A 25,436-nucleotide genomic window follows, 5' to 3' on the forward strand; every position below is an offset into this window, starting at 1 on the left:
AAAAACAAAAACAAAAAACTGAGGCAACATGAATATAAGTAGACAGTTTATTTGGGTCAAGCTTGAGGATTGTTAACTTGAGAGCAAAGATTCAAATTGTCAAAAATCTACACTTTGCTTAGCAGCAGTTACAAGTGGATTTGTAAAGGCAAAAATAGAGGGACAGAGAGTGGACTGATACAAAGTTGTTAGAAATTCTTATTTATTTACAAAAATAAAATCGATTACTAATTGGCTATACATTGTTAAGCTATAGGGTGTGGGTTATAGTGTCCAGTGTGGAATTATTAGTTTAATTTATAGCTACTTATGGCTATAGTAAGCAGTTTTAAGAGATAAATCAATAGCTAAAAGAAGGAAGAAAGACATAATTGTGGTCTCATTTTAATGTATCTTTGAGTCTTATAACTAAATGAACATGCATTTCTCAGATAAAATGTTTTATTTTTTCCCAAAATCTCAAGATCCCGATTCAGAATCTGGAGCTGCAGATTTAGGTCCTGAATAAATGGAGTAGTAGCAGGTGTCACCTGCAGATTTATGGACATTTTAGCAACACGAGGAAAGAGAAAGCAGAGATTCTCATTTCTACTCAATGCACACGTTACTCTAAGTTTGTGAGCCTTATGGTCTCTGAATCAGTTTCAGGTCTGAAAATACAAGAATCACTGAAAGAGGTAAAATGGTTGATTGCTGCCCTGTGAAATTTGGTCTAACCTCTTTAAAAGTGACTATAGAGGACTACAGATTATCAAACAAGCAGAGAAACAATTCTGCCTGCATATTTAGGGGAGAGTATGCATTCTGCAGCACAACTGTGAGCTGACTGGAAGCCTGAGAGGGAAAGGCCCCTCTAGAGTAAAGCTTGGTTGGCGCCTTATATGTTTATGTCATGTCTGGTAATTCTAGACAGTTCTTGGGAAATATAATTAAAAGACAAATTTTCTCCAGCCCTAGAGCAACTCCACAATGACTGAACAGAAATAAAACTGTTATATTACACAATTAAACCAGAATTTGACATGCATCAAGGTCAATCTGCTTAACAGATTGCAAAGACAGAAAGATGGTCACCATAATTAGCCCATGAGTAGAAAAACTTACAGCACCATGTCATGCATAGTTCACTCTAAATTCACCTGGTAATTGGGGAGGCCATCCGTGTATGTTAATTTGTTATATATAATTACAAAATAAACTTTTAAGATCTTCATGACAGAGGGTAGTTGTGCAATATAAAACCAGGTGCCTGCTAAAGGTAGGCTCTCAGTCTCCTACAGAAACATTTGAATAATGTGCTATCATTTTGGCTATTTACATTTTGAAGCAATGGCTCTCTACTCCCCAAGCGTTGGACTACAGCACTTCTGCTTGCCCTCTCCTGGTGGCTGGAGTTTTCTCTTGACTCCTACCTCCTGCCACTGAGGTACAGCCCACAATACAGGGTGAACAGCCAGGAGGTCACATCTCACATGAACCCCAATTGCCACAGCAGCACTCCAGCGCCACATCGGAGAGTGAAGCCTGAGCTGCAGGAGGAGAGCCTGCAGGCCTCCTGGGTAGGAATGCACCTTCACAATAATGAGAACGGGAACACTGTTTCAGGCTCAGTTTCTATTTATAATGGTGACATGGAAAACATTCTGCTGGATTTCCAGCATGAGTCTGTAAAGAGATAGCTCCAAGAGTTCCATTGTGACAGCCCACCTCATTCACGGACACTGTGAAATGCTAAAATGGCTTCTGAAACAGACACTCAAAGCATTGGAGAGAAAAACAGCTCTCAGTCTCAGAAAGACTATATTGAGAGAAAAAATAAGTTAAATGTATCTTGAGAAAAAACTCAGATTACATGTAAGATTGAGGAAGTCAACCAGAAAATATTTCCCTATAAAATATTTCTCTCTAAATACCCAAATTACACAGCTACTCTCAGCATGAGAAACATGAGCATTATGAAAAAGGGAGCATATTCTCAGCAGAATTTTATAAGATTCCTCCATCTCTGCTGCTCTCTCATCTTTTAGCCATTGAAAGGGGGATTCTATTGGAATACATCACACTACATCCACCAGCACTTTTTTTTCTGAAATGGAGTCTCGTTCTGTCACTCAGGCTAGAGTGCCGTGGCATGATCTCAGCTCACTGCACCCTCCGCCTCCCAGGTTAAAGCAATTCTCCTGCCTCAGCCTCCAGAGTAGATGGAATTACAGGCACCTGCCACCATATCCGGCTAATTTTTGTATTTTTAGTAGAGACAGGTTTCACTGTGTTGGCCATTCTGGTCTCCAACTCCTGACCTCAAGTGATCCACCCGCGTTGGCCTCCCTAAGTGCTGTGATTACAGGCGTGAGCCACTGTGCTCGGTCACCACCAGCACTTTTTGATGAAAAATTAGAATCTGATTTTGTTTATATGGTGGAACATATTTGAGCTTGCAACACAGCTAAGAGGAGAGCTATTATAGTTTTCTGGTGGTCACATCATTTGTGTTTATTTGTCCTTTAATAGCAGCATTCTAACTTACTGAAATAAAGACACTAAATTCATGCTTACTTATAGTTATCCCTACCGGATAAGGTAATAAGTATGTAAGACTAGTATCTACTGTAATAATTTGGTAATAAGTTTTATTTGGATATTAGAGATAAGTATCTAAATATAAATAATTTTAATGTACTGGTCATAATGTATGTAGGATTTGTGAAAATTTTCTTTAACCATAATTCAGTTAAAACACTTTATATTTAAAAAGTAGAAATAACAATATTAAAATGACTAACGGTTTCATTCAAAGTAAATGTTGTGGCCTTATATTTATATTATTGTAGAAAATACTCTTTAATTTATATGAATGTTGACCAGGCACGGTGGCTCACGCCAGTAATCCCAGCACTTTGGGAGGTCAAGATGGGCAGATCACCTGAGGTCAGGAGTTCAAGACCAGCCTGGCCAACATGGCAAAATCCTGTCTCTACTAAAAATACAAAAACTAGCCAGGCGTGGTAGCACATGCCTGTAGTCCCAGCTACTTGGGAGGATGAGGCAGGAGAATTGCTTGAACCTGGGAAATGGAGTTGCAGTGAGCTGAGACTGCGCCACTGCACTCCAGCCTGGGAGACAAAGTAACACTCTATCTCAAAAAAAAAAAAAAAAAAGTATATGATTGTAGGTTGTCTACCAATGCTTCATGTGACAATGCTAATTGTTCTGAAGTAATAAATAGAAGCCAAGGTTCAACTCCAACTCCACTATTATATACTGAATCGTTTATTTAGCTACACCTAGATTAATATGATTTATATGATTTACATGTATTTCAATAAAGCAGAGAAAAAAAGTACACATAATCCAAATGCTTTAAGAAAAGAGAGATGAGGATAATAGCCTTAATAGCCTTCCTTATTTTCAGGTAGGAGAATAGAGCCTCTTATTTTTATTTTCTCCTATAACAGCCAAGTCTTTAGACATGCTCTTGAAGTCTTGGACATCTGAATTTCAGTAGACACTGGATTCAGGCATCCAAGGAGTGGCCTTGGGCACACTGTGTGCACTTGAAAGAATGTTTACAGAGAGAAAAAGCAGAATACAGAAAGGTGTTATAAAAAAAAAATCTGTGCCCTCTCCCTCTCCTGTCTCCCTCTGATGCCAAGCCGAGGCTGGACTGTACTGCCGCCATCTCGGCTCACTGCAACCTCCCTGCCTGATTCTCCTGCCTCAGCCTGCCAAGTGCCTGGGATTGCAGGCGCGCGCCGCCACGCCAGACTGGTTTTCGCATTTTTTGGTGGAGACGGGGTTTTGCTGTGTTGGCCGGGCTGGTCTCCAGCTCCTGACCTCAAGTGATCTGCCCGCCATGGCCTCCCGAGGTGCCAGGATTGCAGACGGAGTCTCGCTCACTCAGTGCTCAATGTTGCCCAGGCTGGAGTGCAGTGGCGTGATCTCGGCTCGCTACAACCTCCACCTCCCAGCCGCCTGCCTTGGCCTCCCAAAGTGCCGAGATTGCAGCCTCTGCCCGGCCGCCACCCCGTCTAGGAAGTGAAGAGCGTCTCTGCCTGGCCGCCCACCCTCTGGGATGTGAGGAGCCCCTCTGCCCGGCCGCCCAGTCTGGGAAGTGAGGAGCGCCTCTTCCCAGCCGTCATCCCATCTAGGAAGTGAGGAGCGTCTCTGCCCGGCCGCCCATCGTCTGGGATGTGGGGAGCGCCTCTGCTCCGCCGCCCTGTCTGAGATGTGAAGAGCGCCTCTGCCCGGCCGCAACCCCGTCTGGGAACTGAGGAGTGTCTCTGCCCTGCCACCACGCCGTCTGGGAGGTGAGGAGCGTCTCTGACCGGCCGCCCCGTCTGGGAAGTGAGGAGCTCCTCCGCTCGGCAGCCGCCCCGTCCAGGAGGTGGGGGGCAGCCCCCACCCGGCCGCTGCCCCGTCTGGGAGGTGGGGGGGCGCCTCTGCCCGGCTGCCCCGTCTGGGAGGTGTACCCAACAGCTCATTGAGAACGGGCCATGATGACGATGGCGGTTTGTCGAATAGAAAAGGGGGAAATGTGGGGAAAAGAAAGAGAGATCGGATTGTTACTGTGTGTGGAAAGAGGTGGACATGGGAGACTCCATTTTGTTCTGTACTGGGAAAGATTCTTCTGCCTTGGGATGCTGTTAATCTATAACCTTGCCCCCAACCCCGTGCTCTCTGAAACATGTGCTGTGTCCACTAAGGGTTAAATGGATTAAGGGCGGTGCAAGATGTGTTTTGTTAAACAGATGCTTGAAGGCAGCATGCTCGTTAAGAGTCATCACCACTCCCTAATCTCAAGTACCCAGGGACACAAACACTGCGGAAGGCGGCGGGGCCCTCTGCCTAGGAAAACCAGAGACCTTTGTTCACATGTTTATCTGCTGACCTTCCCTCTACTATTGTCCTATGACCCTGCCAAATCCCCCTCTCCGAGAAACACCCAAGAATGATCAATAAATACTAAAAAATTTTTTTAAAAAAATCTGTGGATGTACATGAATAAAGCAAGTTCTCAGAGACCTATGAAGAGACTTAGATTCTGACACAATAATAGTGGGATACAACACCCCACAGACCCTGTTAGATTATTAGGGCAGAAAATTTACAAAGAACTCAGGATCTAAACTCAACACTTGGACAAACAGTCCTACAAAACTCTTAATCTAAAAACAACATACTATACATTCTTCTCATTACCATGTGGCACATACTCCAAAATTGACCACACAATCAGAAATAAAACAACCCTCAGCAAATTCCAAAATTACACCAACCACACACACAGAGCACAGCTTGATAAAAATATAATTCAATACCAAAAAAAAAAAAACACTTGAAGGGATACAAATACATGGAAATTATGCCACCTGAGCCTAAATGACTTTTGAGTAAATAATGAAATTAAAGCAGAAATCAAGTTCATTGCAAAAAATGAGAACAAAGATACAACATACCAGAATCTCTGCAACACAGCTAAGGCAGTGTTAAAGAGAAATTTATAGCACTAAAAGCTCACATCCAAAAGTTACAAAGATCTCAATTTAACAACCTAACATCATGAATAAAAGAATGAGAGAAAGCAAGAGCAAACCAACCCCTAAGCTAGGAAAAGACAAGAAACAACCAAAATCAGATCTGAACTGAAGATTTAAACAGAAAAAAAATACGAGACCAAAAAATCCAGGAGTTAAACCTTTGTAAAAAAAAAAAAAATACATATAATAAGATAAACCACTAGCTACAATAATAAAGAAATAAGAGAAGGTCCAAATAAACACAATTAGAAATGACTACCACTGACCCCACAGAAATACAAATAACTATTGAAGTCTACTATGAACACTTCTATGCACATGAACTAGAAAATCTATGCACACAAACTAGAAAATAGAAGTTTCAGGATACAAAATAAGTGTACAAAAATCAGTAACATCTCTGAACATCAACAACATTCAACCTAAGGCCAAATCAAAAAAAATCCCATTCACAATAACCACAAAAATAATAAAATGTCTAGGAATACACCTAATCAGGGAGGTGAAAAATCTCTAAAACAAAAATTACAAAATGCTTCTTAAAGAAGTCAGAGATGACACAAGCCAATGGGCAGCCATTTTATGCTCATGGATAGAAAAGACTGATATCATTAAAATGGCCATACTGCCAAATGAAATTTACAGAATTAATGCTATTTCTATCAAACTACCAACAACATTCTTCATGGAACTAAAAAAAAAAAAAAAAAAAAAAGTATTTTAAAATTTATATGAAACCGAAAAAAAACCAAAAACCTGAATAGCTAAGGCAATCACAAGCAAAAAGAACAAAGCAGGTGGCATTACATTACCTGACTTCAAATTATACAACAGAGTAACCAAAGCAGCGTGATACTGGTACAAACACAGACTACAGAACAATGGAACAGAATAAGAGAGCCCAGAAATCATGCCACACACCTACAACCATCTGATCTTCCACAAAGGTCACAAGAGCAATGCAGGAAGAATTCCCTATTTAATAAATGGTGCTGGAATAACCAGCTAGCACTATGTAAAAGACTGAAACTGGATGCTTTCCTTACACCATATAAAAAAAAATCAACTCCAGGTGATTAAAGACCTAAATGTAGAACATAAAATTGTAAAAAACCCTGAAAGAAAATCTAAAAAATACCTATGTCAATTGGATAAAGAAAATATTATTGACATAGGAACTGGCAAAGATTTTATGATGAAGATACCAAAAGCAATTGCAACAAAAGCAAAACTTGATAAATGGGACCTAAATAAACTAAAGAGCTTCTTCACAGCAAAGCAAACTATCAATAGAGTAAACAAACAACCTACACAATAAAAAGAAAATATTTGTAAAATATGCTTCTGACAAAGGTCTATTATTCAAAATTTGTAAGGAATTTTAAAAATTTTACCATAAGGCGGGCTGGGTACAGTGGCTCACGCCTGTAATCCGAGCACTTTGGGAGGCCAAGGCGGGTGGATCACGAGGTCAGGAGATTGAGACCATCCTGGCAAACATGGTGAAACCCCGTCTCTACTAAAAATACAAAAAAATTAGCCAGGCGTAGTGGCAGTCACCTGTAGTCCCAGCTACTCCGGAGGCTGAGGCAGGAGAATGGCGTGAACCTGGGAGATGGAGCTTGCAGTGAGCCAAGATCGCGCCACTGCACTCCAGACCGGGCGACAGAGCGAGACACTGTCTCAAAAAAAAAAAAAATTTACCATAAGGCCAGGCGCAGTGGTTCATACCTGTAATCTTAGCACTTTGGGAGGCTGAGGCAGGCAGATCACAAGGTCAGGAATTCGAGACCAGCCTGACCAACATGGTGAAACCCCGTCTCTACTAAAAATACAAAAAGTAGCCACGTGTGTTGGCACACACCTGTAATCCCAGCTACTCAGGAGGCTGAGGCTGGAGAATCGCTTGAATCCGGGAGGCAGAGGTTGCAGTGAGCCAAGATCGTGCCACTGCACTCCAGCCTGGGTGACAGAGCAAGGGTCCGTCTCAAAAAAAACAAAAAAACAAACAAAACAAAACAAAAAAAACTTACCAAAAAGACCGGGTGCAATGGCTCATGCCTGCAATCCCAGCACTTTGGGAGGCTGAGGCAGGCAGATCACTTGAGGTCAGGAGTTTGAGACCAGCCTGGCCAATGTGGTGAAACCCCTGTCTCTACTAAGAATACAAAAATTAGCCAGCCGTGGTTGCATGCACCTGTAGTTCCAGTTACTCAGAAGGCTGAGGCAGAATTGCTTGAACCCAGGAGGCGGAGGACAAAGAGAGGAAAAACAGACATAGGCCTAGTTGAGGGTGGTGGGTAGGAGGACAGAAAGGACTAGAAAAAATACTTGTTTATGCTATGCATAGTACCTCATTAACAAAATAATCTACACCAAACCCCTATGCCACAATTTTGCTTATATAACAACTCGCACGTTTACCCCCGACCCTGAAACAAAAATAAAAGTTAAAAGGAATAAAATCCACAGGTGGAGGATAGTGCAATGTAGGTGGAAGGACTAGTTTGCCCTACAGATAGTGGCCCAGGTGGGGCTGTACTTGTTTATTTCTGTGTCCGGGCAGGCAGATGAGATTATGAACAGGTGGTACAGAACCGTTGGTTGGTGGAGGAAAAAGGTTGCTGCTGCAGATTCAGTGTCTGGGGGTGGGGATATGCAGGAGACTATAAACACTTCTGTGGATTTTTGGCAAAAAAAAACACTAGGATCAAAAATGCTGTGGTGAAATTCCTGATGGTGGTGCCTAGTCCTGGGAGGAGTGTGGACACATCAATTTATGGGTATGTTTGTGAGTGGGTGGGAATCCTGGGGTGGCAGCTGTGGGAAAAGGGGGTCTGTTATCAGAGCTAATTTCCTGTAAGTTTTCAGTCCTCTCTCACCCTGGGAGGAGATTATTAAAGACCCAGCTCTTTCTAGGGAGCCTCCCCTGCAGATGTCTCAGGCTGCTCACCCCAGCCATGGAAGAAGCCTTTATACTGAGAAAAGCTACAGGGCCCTGGAAATCTGGGGACCCACAGGCAGATGTAGTTAAGGTTAAGACGGAAGGGGATTGGGAGGGTCTTACTGAAGATGAAGTTGTTACTGTTTTGAGGCAGTTTCTAGACTTTGTAAAATAAAACACAGATTTATGTAATAAAAATTTGAATTCCAAAGGAGGAAGCACCAACTATAAATCTTTAAAGATTGCAAAGTTTAGGCAGAAAAGGGGTGGCTTTTTTTTTTTTCCAATCAATTTTGAGATTTATTTTGTTAATGTTGAGGACACACCGGGGAGAAAGAAACACAAGTCGCAATAGGATCTGTGTCCTGTGTTTTTTCCAAAGAATGTTTTGGGAACTTCAGTATTTAAAGAGGAAAGAGCAAGTGGGAGGGGAAGAAAAAAGGCCGGGTGGGGGAAGCAAGAGGGAGTGTAGGTGATGAGGCTATTGGCTACATTCCCATGAGGCTCTGATTAGCACTCAGTGAATCTATATTTTACATGTAGAAAGAAAGGGGTCGGAGAAGTCAATCATGCATTCCCCCTTCTCTCTCTCCCTCAGTAACTCTACATTTTATACAAGATAAAGTAAGCATGTGAAATTACAGCTGTTTGGGAATAAAAGGAAGCCAATCTTTGCATGACCCAGTTCCCAGCTTTACTTTTGGCATAGTGAGTTCAGGGTCCCAAGAGTTTATTTTCCTTCCACATATATCTGCAATTTTTGATATTACCAAAGTCAAGGGCAAAGTTTTCATTAGGAAGTTGGCAACTTCTAGGAAAGGCTTTATTCATTTGGGGGGCTGTAAGGTACATGGATATGCTTTGGTCAGAAACAGGCCGAGGCAGACAGCCGGGCCAGAGTGACTCAGCAAGTCTGGAGCACAGGCGTATAAATCCACTTTTTGTTTTATTTGTTTGTTTAGGTTTTTTTTTTTTGCTGTTGTTTTTGAGACAGAGTCTCGCCCTGTCACCCAGGCTGGAGTGCAGTGGTGTGATCTCAGCTCACTGCAACCTCTACCTCCTGGGTTCAAGCAATTCTCCTGCCTCAGCCTCCTGAGTAGCTGGGATTACAGGTGCCCACTACCACATGTGGCTAATTTTTTATATTTCTGGTAGAGACGGGGTTTCACCATGTTGTCCAGGCTGGTCTCAAACTCCTCACCTCAAGTGATCCACCCACCTTGGCCTCCCAAAGTGCTGGGATTACAGGCTTGAGCCACTGTGCCTGGCCAGGGAGGACTTTTTTGAAGATGCTTAACATTTTACATCTCAATAAGAAAAGCAAAAGTATTCCTTTTAGATAATAAATGTATTATTTTATTATTTCCATTAAAAATTATGTAGTAAACAATTATTCATTTGGAAACACTTCTAGGAGGTACCAAGTTTCATCTCATAAAATTTAGCATAAAACTCAGAAATCAAGATAACAGGGTATAGACTAGAAATATTCACTGTCACAAATTTACCATGCAAAAAGAGGTACTAATGTTTTCAAGAATCTCTGTAACTTCACCAATTACCTACCACATTTTCTGGTGGAAATGTATTCATTTTCTTTTCTTTTCTGTTTTTTTTTTTTTTTTTTTGAGATGAAGTTTCACTCTTTCGCCCAGGCTGGAATGAAGTAGCACAATCTTGGCTCACTGCAACCTCCGCCCCCCGGGTTCAAGCAATTTTCCTGCTTCAGCCTCCCAAGTAGCTGGAATTACAGGCATGTGCCACCACGCCCGGCTAATTTTTGTATTTTTAGTAGCGACAAGGCTTCACCATGTTGGCCAGGCTGGCCTCGAATTCCTGACCTCAGGTGATCCACCCCTCTTGGCATCCTAAAGTGCTAGGATTACAGGCGTGTGCCACTGCACTCGGCCGGAAATGTATTCATTTTCTAAAGCCAAAATGGAGAAGAGATTTTCTCTATTTTTTCCCTAGATAGCTAGCATTCTAAAAGTTAAGGCTTGGAATTCTGTTTGAAATTACCCAGCTAGGCTGGGTGCGGTGTCTCATGCCTGTAATCCCAATACTTTGGGAGGCCAAGGCGGGTGGATCACCTGAGATCAAGAGTTTGAGACCAGACTGGCCAACATGGTGAAACCTCATCCCTACTAAAAATACAAAAATTAGCTGAGTGTGGTGGCTAGCGCCTGTAGTCTCAGCTACTCAGGAGGCTGAGGGAGGAGAATCGCTTGAACCCAAGAGACAGAGGTTGCAGTGAGCCAAGATCATGTGACTGCACCCCAGCCTGGGTGACAGAATGAGACTGTCTCAAAAAAAAAAAAAAAATTACCCAGCCATAAAAAAACTACCTGTGACAATTACTAAACTCAGTCTGGAAAACAAAATAGTAAATGAGAATTTTTAACAAATGGAATATACGTAGATATTAATTTTTTTCTGAAACTAACCTCTTTTACACCATTCGTAAATATTTTACCTTTTAATTTCCTTTACAAATTTTTCACTATTTGTCTTTCACTCTTTTTTCATCATTTTTTTTCACTATTTTTCTGCCCCCTTAGAGAATCCAGAAATTATTTCTATGTTTTTCCCTCAATACCAGCATCTGATTGACCAGCAATGTGTCCCAAAGAAACGGAAGCTGAGTTGGGTGAAGACAATCTTAATGTCTCAAGGTGTCAGCCTTTCCAAGAAAGAGTACACCAGGAGATTTCTCTCAGCTCCAGGGCATCCACCTGCTCCCTCGAGAGGCTACACTTTGTACCTCAGGCAGTCCTGTGGGAGAAAATGACCCAGGAGCTGATATTCATTAGGCACTCTAGCAGACATAGTCATGGTGGGTATCATGGTTTATTCCCAGACAGTACTGAAACCCAGGACCAGGAAAAATCTGAAGGGTAGCTGAGGACACATCACCCCATAAAGTTTCCAAAGGGAAACTGTGACCCCCCAAAATTCTGATAAGATCTCTGTGCCTAGGGAAGATAAAAGGAAAAGAGGCGCAGAGATTTTTTACAATAGTGTCCGGGGATTACTCTTTGCTTTCTTCTTACAGAAAATTTTTACAAACGGAAAACAAATCTTTTAAAAAGTACCATCCAATGATTTCTCAAAAAATGATTAATTAAAATACAGTATCAAAAATGTACACTAGGGCCGGGGGCGGTGGCTGACGCCTGTAATCCCAGCACTTTGGGAGGCCGAGGCGGGTGAATTACGAGGTCAGGAGATCAAGACCATCCTGGCTAACTTGGTGAAACCCTGTCCCTACTAAAAATACAAAAAAATTAGCCAGGCGTGGTGGCGGGCGCCTGTAGTCCCAGCTACTCGGGAGGCTGAGGCAGGAGAATGGCGTCAACCCAGGAGGCGGAGCTTGCAGTGAGCCGAGATCGCGCCACTGCACTCCAGCCTGGGCGACAGAGCGAGACTCCGTCTCAAAAAAAAAAAAAAAAAAAAAAAAAATTTACATTAGGCACCGTGGCTCACGCCTGTAATCCCAGCACTTTGAGAGGCCGAGGCAGGCAGATCACAAGGTCAGGAGTTCAAGACCAGCCTGTCCAACATGGTGAAACCCGTCTCTACTAAAAATACAAAAATTAGCCGGGCGTGGTGGCGAGCGCCTGTAATCTCAGCTACTCGGGAGCCTGAGACAGGAGAATCACTTGAACCCGGGAGGCAGAGGTTGTAGTGAGCCGAGATCGTGCCACTGCACTTCAGCCTGGGCGACAGAGCGAGACTCCGTTTCAAAAAAAAAAAAAAATCTAACTCAAATACATTGTTTTTTGTAAAGTACTACATTGGGGGAAATAAAATTCTTGCTTAACCAACTATAAACTGCCAAGTACCCTCCGATTACATAACCAGAAAATTTCCACTTTGATCTTACAAATTAAGAAGTTATGTAACTGTACCTAACCGATTATTGAATTTGGTTTTATTCATCATACACCACTTAAAAGTCTTTCCTTCAAGCCCCTCCCATGGACCACAAATTACAAATCATAGCTGGGTGCTCTACGATTTTTGAACCACTCTTCTATTACATTTTTAAATATATTTGCAGTGACTTCCATGAATTTTTAATAGAAAAAAGGAGGGACTGGGACCCCATGGACCAAAGCTCTTCCCATTTATGAACCCTGCACCCCGAGTTATCGGCAGAGATGCGGCACTGCGGGTGCAGAGCTGCCCAGCGAGGGCTCCAGGCCAAGGCACAGTCACTGCGCAGGGAGGAGACATGACGCCCGGGGTCCGGCTGTCAGCCCAGCCGCCATCTTATGGCTGAAGGGGACTGAGGGCCGAGCTGCGCCAAGGACAACTCGGGCCGCGGATTTTGGAGCCCAGTGCTTGGAGCCTGGAGTCCTGCCACAGCCACTTCCGACCGGTTCCAACCAGCCCCTCCCCCTCTCTCGGGGTGTCGGACCGCACTCTCACCATTTCTAGGCTTCCAGGTGGTCCTGGCATCTTAGCTGTGCATCTCTCAATACCTGCAGATAACGGAGCCACAGAGGCTGGGCCTCTAGGAGCAGAATACACAGAGCAGTAAAGACTAGACCTGGAGCTCCCGCAGCAGCTAGAGACAAAGGCCCCGCCAAATCCCGGAAGCCGTCCTGTCCGCTCCAGCTGCGTGCCTGATTGGACGGGTCCCAGCCCAGCGTCCCTGATTGGATAATGTTTAGGGCGCCACCCCCTAATGCCCTGAGTGACAGAATATGTGCTCAGCGGCTGGGCTGAACGTAGAAAGAGTGAAATCCAAGCTGCAGGGTTCTCAGGAAGGGCTTCCTCCCTGAGCGGACCAGGCTCACACCAGAGAGTATTTGCATATAACCCTGCGTATAAGGTCGTATGCCTTTATAAATAATATATTATGTGGCTATTCACACATGAAAATAATGCAATAACAATTATTTAAAATTTTCCAATTTTATGAGCTCCCTGGCTTCTTGTCCTTTGAGCGGGTAGCCTGACATTTTTTTTTTAAAAAGGCAGTCCTCTGAAATTGAATGTGAGCCACATGTGAATTCTAAATTTTCTAGAAGGAAAATTTTAAAAAGAAAAAAAACAGGAGAAATTCATTGTAGAAATTTAATTAACCCAATATGTGACCAGTATGTAATTATTAACAAAGTATATATATTTTGGAAAAAAAATTAAAACTATGTATTTTACCTTTCTACCACATCGCAGTTCAGACCAGCCACATTCCACGCACCCAGTAGCCACAGGTGGCCAATAGCTGCCACATTGAAGTACAGCTCTGATGGGAGAAGATGAAATCCTGAACATCCCTTTTCTTTTTTCTTTTCTTTTCTTCCTTTCTTTTATTTCCTTTCTCTTCTCTTCTTTTCTTTCTTTTCCTTTCTCTTCTCTTCTTTTCTTTTCAAACAGAGTCTTGCTCTTATGTCCAGGCTGGAGTGCAGTGGTGCAATCTCGGCTCACTGCCATCTCCACATTCCGGATTCAAGCAATTCTCCTGCCTTATTTTCCCCAGAGTAGCTGTGATTACAGGCATGTGCCACCATGCCTGGCTTATTTTTGTATTTTTAGTAGAAATGGAATTTTGCCATGTCAGCCAGGCTGGACTTGAACCCCTGACCTTAAGTAATCCTTCTGTCTCATCCTCCCAAAGTGCTGGGATTACAGCCATGAGCCACCACACTGGGCTTGAACATCCTTTTTCTGCCATAAATAAGGGGAAAGTCTTTCCCTACCAACACCTCTCTTCAGTTCCAAGGGTAGAACAGATAGTGGCCATAGAAAGAGCAGAGGACAGCAGGAATAAAATAACAACAGGAAGACCACCTGTTGCCCACCGTTCTTCCAGAGATCAGACAGTGAACAAAGAACGATGGGGCCACAGAAGAAGAATGCTCTATGTCTACAGATCCCTCCCTGGTCTTTCTTTTTCTTTTTTTCTTTTTTGAGACAGAGTTTTGCTCTTGTCACCCAGGCTGGAGTGCAATGGCGTGATCTCAACTCACTGCAACCTCTACCTCCCGGGTTCAAGTGATTCTAGTGCCTCAGCCTCCCGAATAGCTGGGATTACAGGCATGTGCCACCAAACCTGGCTAATTTTGTATTTTTAGTAGAGATGGGGTTTCTCCATGTTGGTCAGGGTTGTCTCGAACTCCCAACCTCAGGTGATCTGCCCGCCTTGGCCTCCCAAAGTGCTGGGATTACAGGCATGAGCCACCACGCCTGGAAAACATTTTTATCTTCTAAACAAAACTCAATACCCCTGAAACAACTGCCCAATTACCTATTATTTATCTTTTTCAAAATATCATTTTGGTTTCTGTTTCTAGCTATCTCATGTAAGTGGATTCAGACAGTATCTGTTGTGATTGTATACTTTATTTATGTTATTAAGATTCACCTCATTTTTTAATGTTACATTTCCGGATTTTGAAAAGTTGAGTTTAATATCTTCACTTATATCTTATTGTACACAGGAGAATTTATACTGGAGAGAAACCCTCAAACAGTTGTTGACACTTTCTTCAACTTTAGGAAATTTGTATTTTAGACAGACCCTATGAATAATATAATAAATAGAGAAAAACCATTTGTTCTAAGAAGTATACCTTAGAAAACACCAGAGTGTTCACATTAAATAATATTCTTCAAATTCAGTAAATGTAAAAAAAATTAGAAATCAAGTAGAAGTAATCATCAGGTAATTCGCAGTAGAAAACTCTAAGACACTAACACTTTAGACATTACTCTAAACAGTGTTTATTATACAGAGTAATCCAAAGTTAAAATATATCATTTACTTTTGTGTAAGACTAAAAGAAGCAAGGATTTGATCTTTTGAGGCGTTATAGTTATATTTGACTTTTCTTATTTTGCATGGAAAGAATTTTAAATTTTCAAAATATGAATGTTGAGGTAATTTAACTCTCAAATCACTTGATGTTATGCCTTCGTTTGTAGCATTTATAGAAAAGCATTTGATCAATTGTTGGCTGCATTAAAACTATGAAAAATGCTTCTATGTTAGATTTGCTTTATTTATTTATTTATTTATTTATTTATGAGATGGAGTCTTGCTCAGTCACCCAGGCTGGCGTGCAGTGGAGTAATCTAGACTCACTGCAACCTCTGCCTCCCAGATTCAAGCAATTCTCCTGCCTCAGCCCCCCGAGTAGCTGGGGCCACAAGCGCACACCACCATGCCCAGATAATTTTTGTATTTTCAGTACAGATTGGGTTTCACCATGTTGGCTAGGCTGGTCTTGAACTCCTGACCTCAGGTGATCCACCTGCCTCGGCCTCCCAAAGTGCTGGGATTACAGGTGTGAATCACCACGCCCGGCCTCATTTTTTTTTTTTTTTTTTTTTTGAGATGGAGTTTCGCTCTTGTCACCCAGGCTGGAGTGCAATCGCGCCATCTCAGCTCACTGCAACCTCCGTCTCCTGGGTTCAAGCGATTCTCCTGCTTCAGCCTCCTGAGTAGCTGGGATTACAGGCACCTGCCACCACGCCCGGCTAATTTTTGTATTTTTACTAGAGACAGAGTTTCACTACATTAGCCAGGCTTGTCTCGAACTCCTGACCTCAGGTGATCCACCAGCCTCGGCCTCCCAAAATGGTGGGATTACAGGCGTGAGCCACCATGCCCAGCCTCTCATATACTTTTTTATGGAGGATTATAGATACTGAAATTTAAGATGCAAGGAGAAAATTTAAGTGTAGACTCTCTTTGTGATTGACTCTATGATAAGTCATAATACCCACAAAATGCATGAGGGAAATGTTTAGAGTCATAGTCTACTGCATTATAGTCAGAAAAATTTGAAGTTTAAAGAAGTAAATTGGTTTTACCAATTGCACATTAAGACAATAAAATACAGTTAATTCTAAGATGCTTGTTTTATTTTTTGCTTCAGTGAAAACTCAAACTTAATTGACAGTGTTTTCAAAATTTCAGTCAAATTTTCAATGTGACATCATCTCTGTGTGTGTGTGTCTTCTTTTTTTTTTTTTTTTTTTTTTTTTGGCAGAGTCTCACTCTGTCACCCAGGCTGGAGTGTGGTGGCACGATCTCGGCTCACTGCTACCTCCGCCTCATGGGTTTAAGCAATTCTCTGCCTCAGCCTCCCAAGTAGCTGGGATTACAGATGCTCGCCATCAAGCTGGGCTAACTTTTGTATTTTTAGTAGAGACTGGGTTTCACCATCTTTACCAGGCTGGTCTTGAACTCTTGACCTCGTGATCTACCCGCCTTGGTCTCCCAAAGTGCTGGGATTACAGGCGTGAGCCACTGCGACCAACCACTTCATCTTCTTTTAATTTATGGCTGCCCATCTCCTGCTTCTATAATCTTAGCACGCTTCAGATTAGGTGGAGTCTTCTCTTTTACATCAGGGCCATCTTTGCACTTACTCCCAGTCTTTTCCAGATGCAATTTCCAGCAATCAGCTTCCAATTTACGTTGCTCAATCACAGGTGTTTATTCTTTCTCTTGTCCAGGTTTAATATCCTAATTCTCAGTTAGTGTTCTTTTTTTTTTTTTTTTTTTTGAGATTGGGTTTCGCTCTTGTTGCCCAGGCTGGAGTGCAATGGCATAATCTCGGCCCACTACAACCTCCACCTACTGGGTTCAAGCAATTCTCCTGCCTCAGCCTCCCAAGTAGCTGGGATTACAGGCATGCACCACCACGCCCGGATAATTTTTTTTAAATATTTTTAGTAGAGACAGGGTTTCTCTATGTTGGTCAGGCTGGTCTCGAACTCCTTACCTCAGGTGATCCACCCACCTCGGCCTCCCAAAGTGCTGGGATTACAGGCGTGAGCCACCGCACCAGCCAGTGGTTTCTTTTATTGAGATTCACGGTGCTTCTGGGAAGCCATGAATGCAACCAAATCAGATTCCTCTTGACCATCTCCTCTTCCTCTGAATCTTGATCTTACACATGCACTCATCACTGCAACTAGAAGACAGTGAACTGAAGACCACCAAGTCTCAGTCTCAGGTGAAAGAGTCTCAACCATTGGAATGCAAGCCACATCTAGCCTGTGTGAACATAATTTTTTTCTTTTTTTTTTTTGAGATGGAGTCTCCCTTTGTCGCCCAGGCTGGAGTGCAGTGGCGCAATCTCGGCTCACTGCAAGCTCTGCCTCCCGGGTTCCCACCGTTCTCCTGCCTCAGCCTCCTGAGTAGCTGGGACTACAGGTGCCCGCCACCACGCCCGGCTAATTTTTTGTATTTTTAGTAGAGACGAGGTTCCACCGTGTTAGCCAGGATGGTCTCTATCTCCTGACCTCGTGATCTGCCCGTCTCGGCCTCCCAAAGTGCTGGGATTACAGGTGTGAGCCACCGCACCTGGCCGTGAACATATTTTTTTTTTTTTTTTTGGAAAAAGGCGTTTATTGGTGTGGTGGTCTCAACAATCCCCATGAATTGGAACGCACGGCCCCCAGGGCCTCCCACCCCCTCCCTAGAATCCCTCCCCAGTCCCACCCCATCCCCTGGACCCTGGGAATGGAAGACAATGTGGGATGGGGCCCATGCCCCCGTCTGAGGTACAGTCACTGAGCCTTGCCCTCTCCTCTTCTCCACCAGACTCTGAGTGGTGTGGTTTGGGGTGGGTGTTTATATAGAGGGTCTCCTGGGAGTCGCAGTTGGTGACATGGCATCTTTATCTGGGCTCAGGATGTCTGTGTGATGCCTCTCTGTCCCCCACTTTGTGTGGTGTGGTGTACCAGTGTGGAGTATTCCTACAATCAGAGCTGAGGCTGCAGCCTCTCAGCGTCCCTTCCTGACAACAGATGCCTACCCAGGGGGAAATACAGCTAGTCACCAGCTACAGGACAGCTGGAGCCAGGGGGCTATTGCTGGTCACAGTCGCTGGTGTGTGTGTGTGTGGTGCGTCTGAGTGTGTGTGAGGGCAGTCAGGTAGCCTTTGGGAGGTACAGTTGGTGGAGAGGCCAGGAAGTGATAGACCAGCAAGCCCACACCTGTGGGCCAGCTGCAACGGCCCCAAGGGCAGCTGGCTGGTGCCACAGGTGGGGAAATCAAGGCCAAGGGGAGTGGTGGCAGGGGTAGGGCAAAGCACTGAAACAGACAGGTGACTCCTGCCACCAGTCTGACAATTGGATGGAAGCACCGATTGGCCCAGGAGGGGGCCAGAAAATCCAGGGTAGGGAGGGACAGGAAAAGTGGGAAGGTCTCAGGCCACTGAGCCAGCGATGGAGCCTCTGGCTACAGGAAGCTGGTGGTTGACAGCAGGGAAGCCCAGAACCCAGATGGAGGTCCCCCACTTACTCGCAAAGGCTGAATGACAGCTTGACAGGTGAGTGCGATGCCCCTCCTCACTCCCAACCTGCCAGGAGTTGTCCTTTCGACAGGGGGAGGGGTCAGTGTGCCTGCATATATTGGGGAAGCAGGGAGCCTGGTAAGCCTCTCTTCACAGCTTCCACTGCAGATCCTCATACCTACCTCTAGCCAGAGGTGAGAGGCAGTAGGGTTGGGGACAGTGGACATGGGGGTTTCGGGGGTGGGAGGACGGTTGAGTCCTTTCCCCCAGCCCACACACACACACACACACACACACAGAGACACAGACACCTACACACGCATACAGGCTTACACTCACACACCCACACCCACACAAGCCAGTTGACAGCCTGAGCTAAGAGAGAGGGGTATGGGGTGGCGGGAGTGGGTCACAATCGGAAACGTGAACGGGTAGCGAGAATGGCTGTAGAAAGATACATAACTTTGCGTTACCCCTCACAGTGATGGGTTCTCTAAAGATCTTTCTTCCTCTGCCTCCTCCTCTTTCTCCTCTTCTCTTCTTCCTTGGTGGCCGAGAGCCCTTCTGCCCCCACGAGACCCAGGGCTCTTGCTCCCCCTTTTCTCTCACTCTTGGCCTGAGGCCTCCTGCAGGGGGAGGCGAGCTCCATTGGGTTGCGCCTACATTCTCCACCACAGCCAGCCCAGGGCGGAGAGGAGGGCCAGGGGCCCTGGGGGCCTCAGGGCTGAGTTCTCCAGGGATCCTGGGCACAGGAGCCGCGTGGAGGCGCTGGACGCTCCCAGCCGGTTGGCGGCGCAACACGTATAGTTGCCGTAATGCCGGGCGCTCATGTTGGCAAAGAGAAGCATCGAGCGAGTGCGCTCCGTCTGCACCTTCAGGCCCTCGACCGTGCCGCTGCTCAGCAGTCTGTCATCCTTATACCACTGGAAATCCGCGGGGGAAACCGCCATGGCTTCGCAGCGCAGTAGGCGGCCCGGCCCAGCGCGGTGCGGGCGCTGGTCACGTCCGTGATGGTCGGAGGATAGTTGACTGTGACCAGCACGCGGCGGCTGTCGGACGCCGAGTTAACCCCGTTGTGAGTCACGCACTCATACTCCCCGGCCTGGCCCCGCTGGATGTCAGAGATCTCCAGGATCTCTCCCTCCGAGGTGAAGCCGTCTCGGAGCTGTCTCCAGGTGACCGTGGGCTCTGGCCGCCCCACGGCCAGGCAAAGCAGGTTCACATTACCCCCCTCATTCACCGTCACAGGCGACGAGATGTTTACAACGCGGGCAGGGACGTGGACAATGAGGTAGACCTGAGTGGTGTACGGCTGGTGGCGGGTCTGGAAGGAGCAGGTGTAGAGGCCCTCGTCGCCGAGCCCCACCTCGGTGATGAGGATGGAGAACTCTTCGGGGGTGTTGATGAGCAGCCGCACCCGCGGGTCGCTGGTCCTGCGGTCGTTGCCGGCGTACAGGATGTTGGAGCGGTTCAGCCAGGCCACGCGGGTCACATGCTCGTCCATGAAGCAGCTGAGGGTGGCGTTGTCACCTTCACACACTGTGTAGTTGTCGGCAGGAGAGTTGAACTCCAGGCTCTGGGAGAGCAGCCCTCGGCTGATGACGGCCAAGCCGGCCAGGGCGGCGGCGGCGAGAAGCCGGAGCCGGGCCCCGGGAGCAGCGGGGGGCATCGCTGCAGAGGCGGCACGGAGGGGGAGGGGAAAGGGGGGGCCGGTCCGGGGCGCGCGAGGCCTGGGGGTAGAGGGGCAAGGGGGAGGGGGAAGGGGGAGGGGGACCCCGCCTGCGGCTGCACCGGCCCGGGGTCGGGGGAGGGGGCTGGGGGGCGCGACCCATAATTTTTAAAATCAAACAAAAGTGGCTTTAGTATGTTTAAATTGTTGTGCATTGAATGAAGTATATCCTGTCACCATCTGTAACCTATCCTACCTTAATCAAGGCTGCAGGTAACAAATGGTAATAATACATTATTGGGTAACATAGTAAAATGACATCTCTAGTAATCCCTTTTCCCAGTGCCTTTAAACTTCAAATAATTTGAAGAATGTTGTTCTCATAGATAACAACTTTATTTTTTCTATTATTTTTGTAGCTACAGGGCTATAATCTTAGTTATTATAAACACTTATTCAGAAGGATTTAATCATTCTTGGATCTTTCAAAGTTGAAAATACTTTAGTATATTTATGCTGATTGGAACCATTTACAATTAACATGTAATAAAGCATAAAGTCATTATCCAATTTTTCTAATTAATTAGCTTGTAGCAGATGACCATAAGAAATATTTATTTAATTCTGTTATGGCAATTGCTAATTGCCATAGTACATAGTACCATAGTAAACTGAACCTAACTGGATATATAAATAGACTGTAACCCATTCTTGTACCAACTACTGTGTTTATGCCAATAAAAGGACATCAACTTTTCAAACTATGTTCAAATAAGACATATCTCAAGCTGTAATCAATCTGGCTGTTTCTGTACCTCACTTTCTTTTTCTGTATGTTACTTTGCTGTTTCTGTCTATAAATCTTTTTTTACTATGTGGCTGTGTTGAAGTCTGAGCCTACTCTGGGCCCACAGATTGCCTGATTTGCAAATAATACTTTGCTCAATTAAACTCTGTAAAATTTAATTTCTCTAAAAGCTTTTTTCTTTGAAACGTTTTCAAATTTTTTTCTATGAAAAAATAAGTAATGTGTTGTTGGACTTTGATTTCTAAACTCATCTCTCAGCTGTTTTCTCCACATTATTCTATGTCTTTTTTTTTTTTTTTTGAGATGGAGTCTCACTCTGTCGCCCAGGCTGGAGTACAGTGGCGCAATCTCGGCTCACTGCAAACTCCACCTCCTGGGTTCACGCCATTCTCCTGCCTCAGCCTCCCGAGTAGTTGGGACTACAGGCCCCCACCACCGCACCTGGCTAATTTTTTGTATTTTTAGTAGAGACGGGGTTTCACCATCTTAGCCAGGATGGTCTCGATCTCCTGACCTTGTGATCTACCCGCCTTGGCCTCCCAAAGTACTGGGATTACAGGCATGAGCCACCACGCCAGGCCAATTAATTTATTTGTTTTGAGACAGAGTTTTGCTCTTGTTGCCCAGGCTGGAGTGCAATGGTACGATCTCGGCTCACTGCAACCTCTGCCTCCCAGGTTCAAGCGATTCTCCTGCCCCAGCCTCCTGAGTAGTTGGGATTACGAACATGTGCCAACACTCCCAGCTAATTTTTTATTTTTAGTAGAGACGGGGTTTCTCCATGTTGGTCAGGCTGGTCTCCAACTCCCGACCTCAGGTGATCTGCCCACCTCAGCCTCCAAAAGTGCTGGGATTACAGTCGTGAGCCACCACGCCCAGCTATTTTATTTTCTTTTGAGACAAGGTCTCACTCCATTACCCAGGCTAAAGTGCAGTGGTGTAACCAATCATGGCTCACTGCAGTCTTAACCTTCCAGGCTCAAGCAATCCTCCTGCCCCAGCCACCCGAGTAGCTGGGAATACAGGCATGCATTGTCATGCCTGGATAATGTCTTTTTCATGGAGACAGGATCTTACTATGTTACCCAGGCTGCACTTTAACTCCTGATATCAAATAATTCTCTCATCTCAGCCTGCCAAAGTGCTACGATTACAGGTATGAGCCACCATGTGCTTATGCAATTTATTGAGATTATTTCCAATAATAAACAGTACTATTTGGGCACAAATCTAAAAGGAATCTGGCTTCTATTTTAGAAGCGTTACTCTCCAGGATTTAGAGCCCTGGAGAGTGAGTCTCAGCCCAGTCACTTAATAGCTGTGGGTGTTTGGGCAATTTCTTGATGTGGAAGAGTTCTATAAGCCACATATATCCAAAAACAAAGCAAAACAAAACAAAAAGCCGAAAAACAGAATGATTCTGATTGCATAAATGGTAGCAATTTTTTGTTCTCCCTGTTCCATGCTCATTGCCAGGTGCTTTTACAGGTGTTCCCATGGAGATCCAGAATCTGTTTTCCAAACCCCAGATCTGGCTGGCCTTATTTGTTCAGGGTGGTAGACACCTGTGAACATGACAGTGTGCTAGTTTGAGGCCTAGGCTCAAGTGGTTTTAAATGCTTCTAATTGTTTTTTAGAATGCTGCCATCTCCATGAAAAAAGCCCATGTTCGCCAGCTGGAGGATAAGATACAACAGGGAGGAGAAGCAAGGTGCCCCTTGTTGACAATCCCAGAAGCAGAAGCTCATGCCCAGAAGCACAGCTGCCTAGTTGACAGGCTCAGCTGAGACCAGAAGAATGGCCCCACCAAGCCCAGCCTAAATGGCTGACCATCGCAATTGTGAACTAAGAAGTTTTGGATGGTTTGTTATGCTGTAAGAGCTAACTAATACGTGCACCCAGTGCAGATAGGATGCCAAAAATTAATGGCAAGTTGATTACTAATTACCTTCTAACAGTGGGCACCCTAAAAGTGCTGACTTTTTTCCCTGATTTAAAGTTAGATGTTTTGTAATACTGAGAAATGAATAAATACATGTAGACATGTATGCATGTGATTGGTGCTTATACTCACACATTCCCATAAACCACAGGAGAAAACAGATAACCACAGCCTGACCATTAGGGCCAAGGCCAAATGGCAAAATAAGTTTACCTTTAATCTGTTTTCTCTATATTTATACACTGGAGGTCAAGACTGTGGACATATCTGAAGACATAGAGTTTTCTTCTCCTGTGGACCCATCGTCCTTTGTTTACTGTCTGATCTCTGGAACAAAAATGGAAAACACGTTGGCAGCAGTGGTCTACCTGGGGTTATTTTATTTCCGCTGGCCTCTGTTCTTTCTTTTTTTTCTTTCTTTTTTTTGGAGACAGAGTCTTGCTCTGTTACCTGGGCTGGAGTGTAGTGGCATGATCTCGCTCACTAGAACCTCCACCTCCGGGGCTCGAGCAATTCTTCTGCCTCAGCCTCCCAAGTAATTGGGATTACAGGCATCTGCCACCATGCCCATCTAATTTTAGTACTTTTAGTAGAGATGGGGTTTCGCCGTGATAGCCAGGCTGGTCTCGAACTCCTGACCTCAAGTGATTCACCCGCCTCAGCCTCCCAAAGTGCTGGGATTATAGGCATGAGCTGCTGTGTCCGGCTGCCCTCTGCTCTTTCTATGGTCACTATCTTTTGCACCCTCGGAACGAAAGAGAGATGTTGGTAGGAAGAGGCTCTTCCTTTGCCTCTGGCAGAAAAGGGATTTTCAGGCCCTTTGCCCACCCTGACATCACAGCTGCACTTCAATGTGACAGTTATTGGGTATATGGTGCTTCTGGGTGCTTGGAATGTGGCTGGTCTGAACTGCGATGTGCTAGAAAGTTAAATTAGAGTAAAAATTATATATATTTCATTAATAATTACATATTGCTCACATATTAAAATGATAGTATGTTGGATATATTGGGTTAATTAAATGGTTACCATTTATTCCACCTGTTGCTTCTTTCTTCTTAAAATTTGACTACTAGAAAATTTAGTATTCACATGTGGCCCACATTTTATTTCAGAGGATTGCCTTCTTTTTAAAATCTCAGGCTGCCTGCTCAAAGGACCAGAAGCCGGGAAGGTAATAAAATCTGGAATTTTAAAATAATTGTTATTACATTATCTTCACTTGTGAATAGCCATATAATATATTATTTATAGATGCACATATGATCTTTTACACATGGTTAAATGCAAATGCCCTCTGAGGCAGGCCTGGCTCAGCTCAGGGAGGAAGCCCTGCCTGAAAAAGCTGCAACTCTATTTTCATTCCGCCGTGCACCTGAGCACGTCTTCTGTCACTCAGGGCCTGAAGGGGTGTGGTGTTAAACGTTATCCAATCAGGGACTCTGGGCTGGGATCCATCCAATCAGGCACGCAGCTGGAGTGGACAGGACGGCTTTCGAGATTTGGCGCGGCCTTTGTCTCTGGCTGCAGTCGTAGCTCCAGGTCTTTTCTTCTCTGTTCTGTGTCTTCTGCTCCTAGAGGCCCAGCTTCGGTGTCCCTGTGACCTGTAGACATTGGGAGATCCACAGCTAAGATGCCAGAACCCCCTGGGAAGCCTAGAAAAATAGTGAGTCTGCTGGGTCCGACACCCTGAGAGAGGGGGAGGGGCTGGTTGGAACCAGTCTGAAGTGGCTGTGGCGGGACTCCGGCCTCCCCGCTGTCGGCTCCAAAATCCTTGGCCAGAGTTGTCCTTGGTACAGCTCGGCCCTCAGTCCCCTTTAGCCATAAGATGGCGGCTGAGCTGACAGCCGGGACCCCGGGCGTCCTGTCTCCTCCCTGCGCGGTGACTGTGCCATGGCCTGGAGCTCTCGCTGGGCAGCTCTGCACCGGCATCGCCGCATCTCTCCCCATTGTGCCGGGACCACGGGACGGTAGTCAAGGGAAAATCCTGACTCGGGGTGTGGGGTTCATGAATGAGAAGAGCTTTGGGCCGTGGTGTTTCCAGTGCCCCCGCCTTTTTTTTTTTTTTTTTTTTGATTAAAAATTTATGGGAGTCGGGCCGGGCGCGGTGGCTCACGCGGTAATTCCAGCACTTTGGGAGGCCGAGGCGGGTGGATCACCTGAGGTCAGAAGTTCAAGACCAGCCTGGTCAACATGGTGAAACCCCGTCTCTACTAAACATACAAAAATTAGCCGGGCGTGGTGGCAGCCTCCTGTAGTCCTAGCTACTCAGGAGGC

General features: G+C 45.1%; 2 protein-coding genes across 7 annotated transcripts in view; both read right to left on the minus strand.

The window, feature by feature from the left end:
* Nucleotides 1-13,267, minus strand: part of ZNF680 (zinc finger protein 680) — a 62,411-nt gene extending 49,144 nt beyond the window's left edge. For 3 of the 6 annotated variants that reach the window (XR_004672503.3, XR_010112590.1, XM_055114979.2), the window contains exon 1: nt 12,913-13,079. Coding sequence is in view for 3 of the 6 variants with exons in the window: in XM_055114979.2 (XP_054970954.1) it covers nt 12,913-12,942 (30 nt within the window). In the remaining 3 variants the exon portion in view is untranslated. Of the gene's footprint in view, nt 1-12,912 lie in introns of all 6 variants that reach the window. The other 3 variants (XM_014345676.5, XM_055114980.1, XM_055114978.2) reach the window with 3 other exon arrangements.
* A 6,014-nt stretch (nt 13,268-19,281) lies between these two features.
* On the minus strand, nt 19,282-20,453 carry LOC103785453 (igLON family member 5-like). The gene is given in 2 exon segments (XM_008967734.3): nt 19,282-19,710; nt 19,713-20,453. Coding segments are annotated over 2 exon segments (1,008 nt in total). The 5' UTR covers nt 20,410-20,453; the 3' UTR covers nt 19,282-19,399.
* Between the last annotated feature and the right edge of the window lie 4,983 nt (nt 20,454-25,436).

Source organism: Pan paniscus, chromosome 6 (assembly GCF_029289425.2).
Source record: "Pan paniscus chromosome 6, NHGRI_mPanPan1-v2.0_pri, whole genome shotgun sequence".
In the NCBI taxonomy this organism is placed as follows: domain Eukaryota; kingdom Metazoa; phylum Chordata; class Mammalia; order Primates; family Hominidae; genus Pan; species Pan paniscus.